Raw genomic sequence first — 13,992 nt, 5'->3', positions numbered from 1 at the left:
AATTTTGTTTTTAAATATTTTTTCTTATTGGTGGGTCAATCTGTAATTTAAAATGAGGAAAACTTGTAATGTAAAAAGAGGAAAGCTATCTTTTACTTGTCCTTAGGCTTTATGGCATTTAATTATTTTAATACAGTTGTCACCTCACCCATTTTGTCAACACACTGCAAAGCAGAGATTTTTAGTTCAACGTGTTATTTGCATTTACCAATTCATACAAGCAGGTATATTCATATCTACAAGTAACTTGTAGTTAAAGAATATGCACAGACACACCTGTTCTTCCACATAAATGAAAAAGAGTTTAGGTATGTTTGGAGTGGACACATCTATGTTCTAATTGGGTAATACTTTATGCATTTTGATAGTGTTTAAATATAGGTGTGGGTTTTAGGTTTTTTTCCTTTATTATTCTGAAGTAAATGTGAAATCGACCTGTAACTTAAGAATGTTGCTTATGCTGAGGGTTTTAATTCTGAAATAAAGCCCTTTGACATTAAACAGAAAGGTCAAATCAGTCATTAGTGAAATGAATGCTCCATCTATAAATAGCACAGTTTCTTATAACACTCAAAAGTGAAGGAAAATAGCAAGGATAATCAGAAGTGAACTTGGATCAGATTCTTGATAGTTAGGTTTTATTGCAATTTCCTAGTGGTCCTTATAAGGAAAAGCAATGTTTGGAAGTAGGTTTTGTAATACTATCTGCTTTATTTAGTAAAATTGTCTGCAGTTTTCCAGGTGGGCTGAAGTCTTCTACTTACTTCTACGTTGAACTCTTTCTGACCTTCAGTCATACTTGCTTAACCACTTTCACAGACTGATGGCGTGGTGGAGCTGGTTTGGTATTCGATAACTTAGGGCAACTTTTTTCTTAGTGACCTAGCACTTGCTTTTGAAACTTCTTTACTGAAAGATAGCAAGGTCTCTCTGCTGTTACTGTTTTAATTGAAAGATCCATCCAAGTTTAGCCAGTTTGAAACAGGTTTTAGAAATATCAACTGTTTGGTTTTTTTCTGTTGGTGGTGTTTTCCTTAATTTCTATTACTGCCTTTCTGAACCAGCCATCAGTAGTGAAAATGCCACAGGCGGGGATTATGGAAGCTGCCTGTGTGATTATTTCTGCATCTGCAGCAAATATTGTAAGATACGTGGTGTAAGAAGTTGGGGATTGCAGGAAGGGTAGAAATGCTTTCATGTTCGAGGTGTTTAAATATGGTCCTGCATTTTAATCCATCTTTTCTATGCAGTTCCTTTGTCATGACAGATAACCTGTTGTAATTATATGTTGGGCTCTCAGTAGGTGATAATCTATTGAGCATCTTGATTTTAAGTGTCTGGTTTTGGGGCCCCCGTGGCAAGAATGCCATGCTTTTGGTGCCCAGGGTGGGCCACATTAGCAGTTGTGTAATGCTCCATTGGATACATTACATAGAAATGATCAGAAATGGATCTAGCTCTGAAGATAGGGGATCTGTGTTCAAATTATTATTTCAGTGGTTGTAGATGTATCTGGGATGACTTGGCATAGATGCAAGATCTGTCTAAAGGCACTGAACTCAATACAGTCTAGCTGTCCAAGTTTTATGTGGCTTCCTGCAGAGATTTTTCAGTCTTCACAGGGCTGTATGTTGAGAAAATATCAAAATTAGCGATCCCACCAAATAAAGATGGATGGAACTGCTGTGTCTCCTCTGTAATGAGCTTTAGGTTACTGGAGTTTGCAATACAGTACGTGAAGATCTTCCCTTTTGCAAGGTGAAACATAAATTCTAATAATCTGTTTCATTTTTTTGTAAGAATGAATGCTGAATTCAGTGCTTTTCAGTATATGCATTTACTGTTGATAAGATATATAGAAGCTGTATAGCAGTATTTTATTACTAAGCCAATTAACTAAAATTAAAGAATAGCCGAATTTGCTCAACAAATCACTTTTTAGGGAAGGTAAAGTTGTCAGTACAAGGCTAACACAGTGTGGTTTTGTGTCCCAGCATGTGTCATATCTTTGGTATTAAGTGTTTGGTATTTATTTAGGTTGTTTTTCAGTCTTGGGGTTCTAAAATGCTGGGTGACCTCCTTGATTCTTATTCCCAGGTTGTTGAACTTTGTTCATGAATTTTCCTATTGCTTATGCTGGTTTTATGTTAATTACTGCCTGTTAAAAATAGGAAAACATATTTAAATGTGTAAACACACTTTGCTTTGCGTTTGTTTAAGAGAAACATCTCCTTTCAGACAGTATTGCTTTTTCAAATTTCTAGCTATTTGCTTAGGCTGTAGGGTGTTACATTTCAGGAAATCTGCCTGAATCTGACATGATTCCTCCATCCCAACTGTTAATGACTTACTTACATTTTTAGTCTGTGACGTGATGTCATAAAGATAAGAAATGCCTTGCAGGCTTAGTCTGGTGGTCCATCCAGTTAATCCAGAGTTCTTTGGCAGTGGCAGTAGGAAAGTGGCCAGACTGATTTTTCCTCCTCCCAGTGTCTGTTTCCATTCTGTATCTCCAGAATCTACAACTGCCATAGGGTTGTTAGGGGTATATCCTTGCCTGTTGTTTTTAGTATCCGTTTATGTACCTGTTGTCTAGTAAAAGTATCCAGAGTGTCACCTCTGTATTCTGTAAATAATTGAAATTGCTGAGTTCCATATTTTATAACCTCTGGTTGTAAATATCTTGCATTGTGCTGTTAGGTTCATCAGCATTTGAACAGAGCAGTATCAATAGTCAATACTTTTATCTATGCTTCTTAAACTTAGAGATCTGTGTACAAATGATTTTCTTTTCTGTGGCTGAAATTGCAATCAGAACTGCTTTCCAAAGGCAATGTGGCAGCATATCTTTAGAGAAGCGACTTTCCTGAGCCCATGTAGTATGATAGGCATTCCTTGTAGGAAAAGGGGGTTGAGTTTTCTTGATATAGCCAGAAGCAAAACAAATATGCTGCTGTTTTCAAGATTATTAGTGTATACAAGAAGTGTAGAAATTAACTGTGAGCGTCTTTGTTGTTGTGTAATCCAAGTACTGAACATACAGATACAATGCATTTGTTAGCTCCATCTCTTCTCCTGCAGCCCTTGAATATTAAGGAATGCAGTTGTAGTAGATACAGAAAGCTATAGCAATAGTGGTGAAAGATGCCTGCCGTGAACAACGTTCCTTTGGCCATGAGGGGCTTGCAAGGAGTTTTTGCTATGGCTGTATAGAAAAAGGTATTTATAAATTGCACAGATTCTTAATACTTTCCCATCTCATATGTTTTTGGCTCTTGGGGACAAAATCTTACATAATAAAGCCAGATGGAATCACAGAATTAGTTAGATTGGAAGTAACCTTTGGAAATGTTCTGGTCTAAAACATTGTACCTGGCAGGGCTTGGTTTTTCTCATAGATTTCTTTCCTAAAAACTTGAACAAAACATTCGTAATTCTGAACTATACAAATTTGTAAACGGTTATTTGGAGTGTCTAAATTACATTGCATTTTTACCCTGCTGCTGCAAAGAAATCTTTTAGTTTTGCTTGCTTTGAAATCTCTGATATTCTTGATCAAAATGGAAAATTGCTTCTAAATACTGAGCATTCAGTTTGATGTCAGTGCAAGAGCTCTTAATCAGAAAAACGTGCAAGGGCATTTGAGACGCGTAGCTTCTAAAGAAGGCTTAAGGATGCAGAGGAGGACAGTTGGCACCAGGTACCAGCCGAGGTGGTTCAGCTGGCTCTGGCACTAGAGGTGTCTGTGCCCACCTGTTCCTGTGGGAAATCACAGCTTGGTGCTTGAACTTGGGAGCAGTACAGCGCTGGCTCCTCTATACTATTTCTGAAAGATTAGCTGCATCTTTGCCTGCCTTTGCATTTTACCAGGGCAGTGTAATGTTACAGTAGCCTTGGAGCTGCTTTGGTGCGTTGGTTCCGTTTGTTGTATATAACATTACAGGAAAGAAGGAGCGAAAGAGTGGACGAAGAGGAGCAAAGGGACTGACTTTCAAGAGAAGCTGTTTTGAGGGTGGGCAGGAGTACAGTGCAAAAGAGGCACGTTGCATAATTTAATAATCTTTAAGCTACTGCAGAGGGCCATATTCAACACTGATCTCTTGTGATCCAAAGAAATATACGGTGGATTGCCTCCTCTGAAAACACAGCTCTATTTTCCTCCTCTCAAGATGTGGAACAAGTGTTCACATTAAAATAAAATAACTGGTTTGCACAGCAGCTGAACAAAGATCTTAAATCTATAAGCACCTCCACATTTTTAACATAGTAAACATTTTACATGTTTTTAATTATCGGCTTTCTACTAGCTCTTTGTAGTTAGACTTGCCTTTAATATCCTGATTTATTCCTCCTACACTGCAGATAACTAAATGTATTCTTTGATTTTATTAAGTTGTGTGACATTCCAGCCACCCTGGCACTCTCATCCCTTTTTTCCTCAGAGTTTAATGTTTATTTTAAAGCTATTTTTGATTCTGATCCTAACATCTAGGATTTCATGTCTGTTGCTCCTTACCGTTCCTATATTACTTCAATCGCCTGCGCAGTTATATTTCCGAATATTTCTATGTAGTTACTATGAAATCAGATTAAATGAGGGGAAAAACAACTAATGTAATATGCTTCAGACTACGAATGGAAAAGAAATTGATTTTTTTCAATGCATAAGAAAAATCCATTGCAAATCTCTTTTTGTTGCCTGCTTTTACAAAGTAGGTGTATATGTGCAATACAGAGTAATCATGGATACTCTGGTACAAGCAATTCACTAATGCTTGAGTGAGTTTGGCGTGGCTCTGTCTCAGAATCAAGGTTGGGATGCTTTGCAGTGAGCTTTGCTGTCACTGTTGCCTTGTCACGCTGAGTGCCTTTCTGTGCCCTGTGTAACTCTGTCAGGGATGAACAATACCCAGCCTTCGGAGTCTCTCTGAGGAGCTGTAACTGATACATTTACTCTGTAAAGCTCAAATGAAAACAAGATATATTACTACTTCAGGTAGTTCAATTCATAGCAGTGCTTATACATGACTTCCCGTTACTATATTAAGGGTGTTCGTTTCTCTTTATTCAAAAAAGCTCTATTGTAAGGAAGCTATAGGTGATACTGCTTTTTGCCACTGAAGAATTTTTATTTTTCTTTTTGCTCATTACTTATCATAGTATGCTGCAGTAGTATAGGTTTTAAAATTAAGAATAATTGTTAAATGGAATTCTATCTCATGCTCAGTTAGTTAAGAGATAGTACTGTTTTGCTTTTGCTGTTTTTATTTTAATGAACTTTGTTTTCACCTTAAATAAATGATTTAGAGCTAAGGAGTTTGTAATACCCCCAGCATAACTTATATCTGCCTTTTGTGTTTGTTGTTTCCACCCTAGAAGCATAATTGTGTTGCGTAAAAACTTGATGCATTTATTTAACCTAGTAATAACCAACCGTTCAGAGCTGAATTTCTAGCATAATACTACTGGATGAATTATGTCTTGTGTTGGCAGCTGTGCCATTTTGTCTAATTATGGGATGGAGTCGCAAAACACGTATAAAGATAGCATTACCAGAGGGAACGCTGAGTTAAAGATCTCTCCTTGCAGAGGGAGGACTGATTTAGCAATTAAAGGCGAGAGGTCAGCTCTGCAGTGGGGAAACCGAGTCAGGGCTGTGGAGGGAAAACAGTTCTGGTGCCAACCAAAATGGCTGGGCAACCTGCGATATTTATATGTAACACTTAAAGAACCTATCGTGGTGTAATCTGTATGCAAGGTAGCCCATATGTAGTTGCAATTGTAGTACAAATTACAGCATGAATATACCACAACCTGACATGAAATACTTACTTGAACCTCAAAAACATTTTTCAAATATTTAGTGGCATCTAGGCCTGGGTTCAGGATCCTGTTGTTCCATGTTTTGGTTTTTTTCCTCTCCTGTGAATGTATTTAAATTTTTAAATATTTTCTGGTTTATATTATTAATATTACTCTGGTAATAAACAATATTGCACAAAGTTCCTTCTACATGCAAAGTTAAAATTTGCAAGTTTATGTTTTCTAAGTTACATGTATGATATCTTCAGATTGTTTCTGCTACTTCTATCTCTTGCCATCAAGAAATGTTTAAGTATCAATAAAGTGTATATACAATAAATATATATACAATTACGTATATATACTAAAGTGTCAATTAAGTATTAATTTAATTAATTCTGGTGAAGCGCAATATCATAGAATCATAGAATGCCAGGTTGGAAGGGACCACAAGGATCATCCAGTCCAACCTCTCAAGGTAACAGTATCGTTTAAATGAGATGAGTCAGCACCCTGTCAAGCTGACTCTGAAAACTGACCAGTGTAGGGGAATTCACCACTTCCCCTGGAGATTGTTCCAATGTCTGATTTCATGGTAAAAGAATTTCTTCTGGAGTTCAGTCAGAATCTCTCCAGAAGCAACTTGTGTCCATGACCCCTCGTCTTTTCCATGGGACTCCTTGTGAAAAGGGAGTCTCCATCTTCTTGGCAGCCACCCTTTATGTACTGGTCATTCTTTTCATGTGTATGCTCTAAAGGAAATTGCCATTTCAGGTATTCGGGGGACTAAAATTAAATGGTATGACTTTCAAGCAGGGGAGTGGGAAGAAACCTGTGAGCAAAATCTTTGGTTTGGGTTTTTTCTGTGTGTGTATGTGGTCTTGGTTTTGATTTTTTTCCTGGAAGACAATACCCCTTATTGTGCCATTTGTAATGCTCTGTACAGCAGTCCACCTACTTATTCAGTAAGCCTCCTCAGGGTAAAGTGTTAATATATCTTCTTTTTTTGATACTTTTTTTTTTCTGCCTACAAAGTAACCGTTGTGTTCAAACTAAAATAGTGATATTTTAAATTGCAGGGTGGAAAGGAGGACAATGAAAAAGAAAACAAGTGCTTAAATGCAAAAGAGTAGTTTTCTTAAAATCTGGACCCCTTAGGCTGTTTTTTTTTCTCTAACACCCCCCCTCCCCTTTTTTAACCTCTTTTTATAAAGCTTTTTTACCCCATTTTCCTAATTCGAGTGTTTTCCTAAATGACAATTTAGAAAAATGAATAAGCCCCTTTAAGTTGGTATTTTTAGAGAAATCCTCTGAAGTATTCTTTTGCACTATTTTAATGTTTAAGAGAATTTGTGTTGAGGAAGCCTGAAATATTTCTCCGTCTCCTTTTCTCCTCCCCTCAACAGTATATCTGTTGCAATATTCAACATATCCAAAATAAAAGAATGATTGGTGTGTTATTATTTTTAATTTTGACATATTGTAAATATAACTTATGTATACTTTTTTTTCCTAGCTTTGAGGCCTTTGTGGATATATAACATCTAGCACTTGCTGTCTCATGCAAGGCTAACTTAATTTTTGTGTAAACTATACAAATGCAGAAGTTGAGGGCAGAAAGTATATTTGTTTATACAGGAGAGTGTGGGGATGAAAATAGTTGAGGGGGGTTGTTTTTTTATCTTTCTTGCGTAATGTTTATATGTATCTAAACATAGCTGGAATACAATATTTATAACTTATAAAGTACATGTAATATATTTTTAATTAAGTTCTATTTTATATCTTTATTGCGATCAAATATTTTTATGTGTAGTCTAATGTTAGATATTTTTTCTTTTACACTTTTCGTTGCAGATTTGTTCCTTACTACATCAAATTCACAGAACATTTGGTTTGAGACATGGGTAAATAAGGTAAGAGATAAAACCCAAATAACCATTCTGTTAAAACACAGAAAATATTTAAAGGGAGGGAACAAAAAGGAATTTGATGTTCCTTGCTTCAGGAAGGAGTGGAACTCAAGAGGCACTAAGTGCACTATTGCATTCAGACTGCAGGATATCACTGGAGGAGATCTTTTACTCAGCATAAGTTCCTGTGCAGATTTTTTAACATGACTACTAAGTAAATCAATCAAGCTGCCTTCATGCGCCTCAGCAGGACTCCTGGTTTGTCACCAGCTGTTCTAGGAGGTTACTGACACTTAGCGTGGTGATTTATGAATCACAGAACCCTAACCCATAAGCTCTTGGTCAGCTCCTCATCCATCCCCAGGTGAAGCTCCATGGACTCCAGCTGATCACACCCCCTCTTCTTCTCCCCTGCCTGTCCTTTCTGAAGAGCGTGTATCCATCCATTCCCACGCTCCAGTCATAGGAGCCATCCCACCATGTCTTGGTGATGCCAATGGCACCGTAGTCCTGCAGGCACACACGCATCTCTAGCTCCTCTTTTGTTCCCATGCTGTGTGCATTTGCATAGAGGCGTTTAAGCTGGTCAGATTTTATTATTCTTGCTCTCTCAAAGATTTTATTTCTTTAAGTAAGCTTTCTTAAAACTATGACTTCAGGTCTTAAGTAAGATTTTGTGGGACACACGTTCAAAAAAGTCTCACTTGTGACCGTTATCACAGGCACGCAAGTTGCAGTTGAGAAAATGCCGAGTCCTATGTTAACCAAATACAATTCAAGGTTGAGGAGAAATAGATCAATGGATTATTTTGTTTTGTTATTTATTTATCAAGATTCTGCTTTTATATTGCTTAACCTGGTCAGTGTAAAGAACCTCATTGTTAATAAGAATTAATGAAATCAGTTGATTTGAAGTTGTGTCGTTTATACTAAATCTGTTATATAAAAGGGTTAAGAATATTACTGTGTGTATGTTAAAAGTTTACTTTTTGTTGTAACAGAAAGTGCTTAATGTGTTTCTTGTTAGCTAAAGAATAAGTTTTTTTGAGGCTCTATTTACCTGAAAATTGATCCATTGTGTCACAGTGAGTCGCTTTAGATGTGGTCTTATCTGTGACAATGTGGCCCAGATATTCAAATACTGACTTTTAGGAAAAAGTAATGAAAGCTGTACTGGACACCCTTTTCTCTTTTTTTTTTTTTAAGCACCAGGTCATGAATTCCATATTTCTGGCTTTTATATAGACTTAAAAATGAAGCAGTTTTGACTTTGATGAATTTAATTTTTGAGGGATTGAGTGTTAGTGACTACATAAGGCATTTGACCTGTCTCCTATAGGTGTTTTGTTTTGTTTTTAATTGTCTTAGGAATTTTGGATTTTCTAAACTCTCTGTGTATTCTAAATATACGTTACATGTTCTGCATGCATAGATTTGCTTATCTTCAGAAAGAAGGATTTCTTTTATTTGCAGTCAGTCAACCAAGTGTCCAGGTTTACTGAGACTGAATATTAGAGTCAGTTTTCTGTTGAGGAAAACTGTGATTTTTTATTTTTGTAAGGACTACAACACTCTAAATCATGGGAACAAAGTGATGTGACTTTGTTACGGGTTTCAGCTAAAGCTAGTATGTGGTGATCAAGGCATTATAAATTATGTGTCAAGGTCAAGATATATAGACAAATGTCCATGTGCTAACTGTCTCCAGAGGTGCATCTTCAGTGGCATTAATCTCTACAAACTGAATGTGATGTGAGTAAGCAATGTGGACAACTACACATAACCCACGAAACAGCACCATTTGCCTCAATGGCTTTACGTATCCTTGTGAGCACAGCACTTTATCCGAGCTGACTGTAGCAACTAGAAAAGTGACCCTTAGGTCATCTTGCTTAGTTACAAAACCATAACATTTTGAATGGTTTTGTTCCAAGGTTGATCTGGTTCTACAATAAACGGTGATCCAGCGCTCTTCTCTTGTGTTGCTGATGAAATACTGGAGTATTGTTTTCTGCAGGCCTAGGTTTTAATAATGGACAATTAAACAAGATCTAAAGCAGACATAATGTAAAATCAAGTTATTTCCTAATTAGAAGGAAAATCAGAAGCTATTTTTAACAGGTGTGCAGGTACGTTTCTATATATGACATATATCTGTAAAATCACATGTCAGTATGTATAAATGCACATTAGTATTCATAATCACTTAATTACGATTTAGATTATGTTGCTGAAATAATGCATCTCTTTCTCATAACGCAGCAACATATATGGACAATTGTATCTGAATATTACTGTTACTGGATTTCTATATGATTCCATGAAGGATTAGAAATGCAAAAACTCAGTCCCACTTTTCAGAGAGTGCATTTTTTTCCATAGCCGAGATTCCTCTCTATTTAATCTACTTAAACATTTTTTATCAGTGTGTATTTTCTTTGGTTCAAGAGTCAAACTTTATCACTTGGTCTACAGTTCAGTTTAGCCATCAACTTTGTCTTGTTTGATAGGATGGGAACTTCTCTCAAGCTGGAAGTAAGAAAGCGCCTAGTGGTGTGACAGTTGTTGGACAGTCCGTGTTTGCAGATTTTGGTGAGTTTGATTCTTCTAAACTGTCCCGAATGTGTTTCTTTTCCATATTTTGGTTAGCTGCTCTAAATCACAAAACAAAGAAAGATGTTTAGCTTTAAAATTCATTTTCTTAAACTTTTTTTCTTGAAGGTTTTGTATGTATTTCACTGTAAATCTTGAACTCTCTGGGAATAATTGCTAATAAGTTCAACTAAATTCAACTTTGCTTGTTCCCGCATGTTCTGCATTGCATGGATCTGCTTTTGAGTGGCACGCCCAAGGACGTGTGCTGTTGCTTTGAGGCACGGTACAGCACCAAACTTACTTTTGTCATTATTTTGGTTTTTCCCTCTAATCTTGTTCAGAAGACATTATTTGAGTAAGTGCTCATAAATTCTCCACTTTTACAAGCTAATAAAGCCAAAACGTAAATTAATTTAAATGACTTGTGTAAAGATTAATTAAACCTTGTAAAATCTGAATGGTTGTAATTGAGAAATCTGTAATACTTTTGGACAGAAGAAAAACTTAGATGTACATATGAATAGTTTTTGCAAGGGTTAGTGAAGGCCTGTATTTTTCTATTAGAATGTACTTTTTCAGTCAACTGTGTCTTATCAGTGTGTGTGTCATGTTACGAACAGGAAATGTCAGTTTTGTAGTCCGAAAAATACTTTTTTTTCTGTGCATTAAGTAAGAATTTTGCAACCCAAGGGAAAGTGTCACAGGCTTGGTTCTACTGACAATAGTGCGCGTAAACAGCTTCTTAAAGAACTAATTTACTATATCCGTACAACACTCTTGTTAATGGTGAGCCTGAGCCTGTCTTAAATGTTGCCAAATGGTAGCCTTGTTGCATCATTTTGATTTAAAATCTGTTTTAAAGAAAATGATGGTTTTTTACATTAAAAGCCAGACTCTGTATTAGATGCTGAGTCCGATTCTCTTGCACTGCGCTGCCACTTTGAACTATTCTTAATAGTTCTCGCAAAGCTGTTTCCTGATGGGTAACTGAAGACACCTGAGCTGGATAGTTCATTATCCTTGGATCCTCAGCTGGCAACTGTGGATGGGTTTACAGCTCTACAGTAAATGAAATAAGGTAGAAGCTGAACAGTGCTCCAGGTTCTCCCGTGAAATGTTCAACACCTTTTCTCAAGTATATGTAAAAGTTTTTGTAAAATCTTGTACTGGTTATCTACAGACATAAACACTTGTGTGTAGACTATCTGAAGGAAAGAATAGAATACTAATTTTTTTTTGCAGTTAAACATTTAAATATGCTGGGGTTTTTGTAACCGTTTTCCAAGCTGATGCTCTGAATAATGTGTCTCAATAGGTATTAAGTAGAAATCAGTTTGGGTTTTTTATATTATTTTTTTTAATGATGGCAATGTGGAAAGAAATCTTTATGTAGGATAATTTAATCTCTGTGTTTGGTACCTAATGAGCCCAAATCATATATTGTAATTCTAGACATTTATCATAATTAAAGGAGTTATAATAAACCCTGGGATATCCTAGCAAGGCAAAGTGGAACTGTTCAAATGTTAAAGTTAAAATTTTGAAAACGTGAATAAGTTGACGCATGGTGCTATGGCAGTGCAGTACACTGGGGGGTTTGGTGCAGCCAAGGTTATGAAACACAACGGCTGGTATGGCCAGTGCAGCCACGGAGGGCTGCCCTTTGGAAGTCGTCACCAGCTCTTTGGTACCCTGCTTTGCTACTTAGCACCAAAATCACAGCCAGTGCACTCGTGTGATGCAACAGTGGAGCAATCTTTCTAGTAAGATTTAATATAATGGGAGAAAATGTGTGCAGGGACCTAAGAAGTGCATGCAAATAAATGTAGAGAAACAGCATATACTGCAAAGCGCATAGAGAGGCCAGGAATCAGTAGTATCACCTAAGGGAGGAGATGCCAGCTTTTCAGAAGCTGACTTTTTGGAGCTGGTTACGCTGAAAGTTCTCAGCCGTTTCATCTCTGAGAGAACACCCAGCACAGATCTTGCATTATGAGGGTCTTGCTTCTTCTTCCTGATCAGCTCTGTACACACCATCACCTTTTTCTTCGTGCCAGTCCACTCAAGCTCACCCAGGGTGAAGGGTGGGAACTGGTTTGATGGTCTTTTTGCCCATTATTTTTCCTAAGAGAGTGAAAGGAGCGCTATAAATGTATGCGTGTGTTTTCATAGAGGAACAAAGTTTATTCTGACAACTATCGAAATACTTATAACTATGATTTCAAATTTACTATATGAGTACTAGTTCGACTTTAATCTTTCTTCTGTTACAACAGTGGGTATGAAATTGAGTAGTGCATAAATATTTTTTTCTTCATCTTCCCAGCATTGATTCAAAATAATAAAGGCAACAAATAGTTATTTTCTCATTGAACAAAGTTTTAGGAAATATTGAAGTGAATATGGTACTAAAACAACATGTATAAGAAATGAAGGGATATAATTCTACATTCCATGTTCTTTATGAAATGCAGGCTGAAGGAAGTTGACTAATACCCCACCACTATCAAAAAAATCCTACCTACAGCTGAATAGTTCTGTGTAAGAGTGGTTATACAGTAATTGGTAGGAGAAAAAAAAACTTTTAAAGCAACAAAAATGATGAAATATTGATTGTCTTAAGTCAAAGGAAATTAAGGTATGATGATTTGCAGTCTGAAATAGTAATTTGGCTCTTTGTAATGAGGCCTGAAAGAAATTTCATTGCACAACAAATCAAAGTAGCACAATGAAAATGTAAAATGAGATGCATTAGAAGATTGCACTACCTTCTACCTAAGTAGTTTTTGCCAAGTGATGTGTGATGCACTAAGCATAACATACCATAGTGCTCTCCCTTTGCTGTATGCATGCTGCCTGCCTCTTCACTGCTGGCACTGGGCTACGGCTGCTGTGACTGGAAACACGTTCGGTGTGCACTCACAGCCTGTTACAGTCTTATTTCTGTGTTGCCTGCCTCTCTCTTCTTCCCCTTTCTTGACATTTTCTGTACCTCATAGCTGATGTGCCAGCCTTGCCATTCGCTAAAGGTCTCAAAGGATTCCATATTTCTCTGCACTTTCACTCTCTGCCACTTCTCACTTACTGAACTTCGTGCATACCTGACTCTGGAATGATGTCAAGCCCAGATGTGAGCGTGGGAGTACATCACTGGTGCTGCCGCCCGCTCGCTCACACCCACCTTCCTACTGTGCGCTCTTGCACTTCTGCAGTCCAGGCTGTGCTGATCATACCTACATCTTAGCAAAAGATGGTTTGTTTCAAAAGGTGACTTTGTCTAACCTTGTTTCCTGCTTCCAAAAGTTCTATTTGAAGTACCTTTTCCAGCCATAAGTACTTACCTGTTATTTGAAAAAATGGGTGAGCTTTGAATAAGATACTGACTAAGAATCTCCAAAGGCAATTAATTTTGAGTAAGGTTTCCTTTGTTAAACTAAGCAGATTGAACAACAGCTATCAAGTGGAAATTATTTAGATAAGTGGAGCTGGAAAAAAACAATTAGGTGACTCATGAGTAAGTGTCACATCCTAGTGTAATGTTAGCAGCAAGTGTTCCTGAAGTAATCAAATAATGAAGACACATTTTTTGGTAAAAAAGATACACAAATGTACACTGTATACGTGTATCTGTCAGGTCTACTACATTTCTGTGTATACCTCTGTGTGTGTGTATATGTTAATG

At 36.9% G+C, this 13,992-nt stretch overlaps 1 protein-coding gene across 1 annotated transcript in view; it reads left to right on the top strand.

Moving 5' to 3' along the window:
- The window catches only part of ITFG1 (integrin alpha FG-GAP repeat containing 1), an 80,493-nt gene that overhangs the window by 18,177 nt on the left and 48,324 nt on the right, over positions 1–13,992 (top strand). Inside the window, exons 8-9 of the mRNA XM_010179988.1 lie at positions 7,660–7,718; positions 10,226–10,307. Of these exons, the coding sequence (XP_010178290.1) occupies positions 7,660–7,718; positions 10,226–10,307 (141 nt within the window). The remainder of the gene's footprint in view (positions 1–7,659; positions 7,719–10,225; positions 10,308–13,992) is intronic.

This window comes from Mesitornis unicolor, unplaced genomic scaffold (genome assembly GCF_000695765.1).
Source record: "Mesitornis unicolor isolate BGI_N332 unplaced genomic scaffold, ASM69576v1 scaffold10782, whole genome shotgun sequence".
Lineage (NCBI taxonomy): Eukaryota > Metazoa > Chordata > Aves > Mesitornithiformes > Mesitornithidae > Mesitornis > Mesitornis unicolor.
Note: the sequence above shows the minus strand (reverse complement) of the source record. Positions and strands in the feature narration are given on the sequence as shown.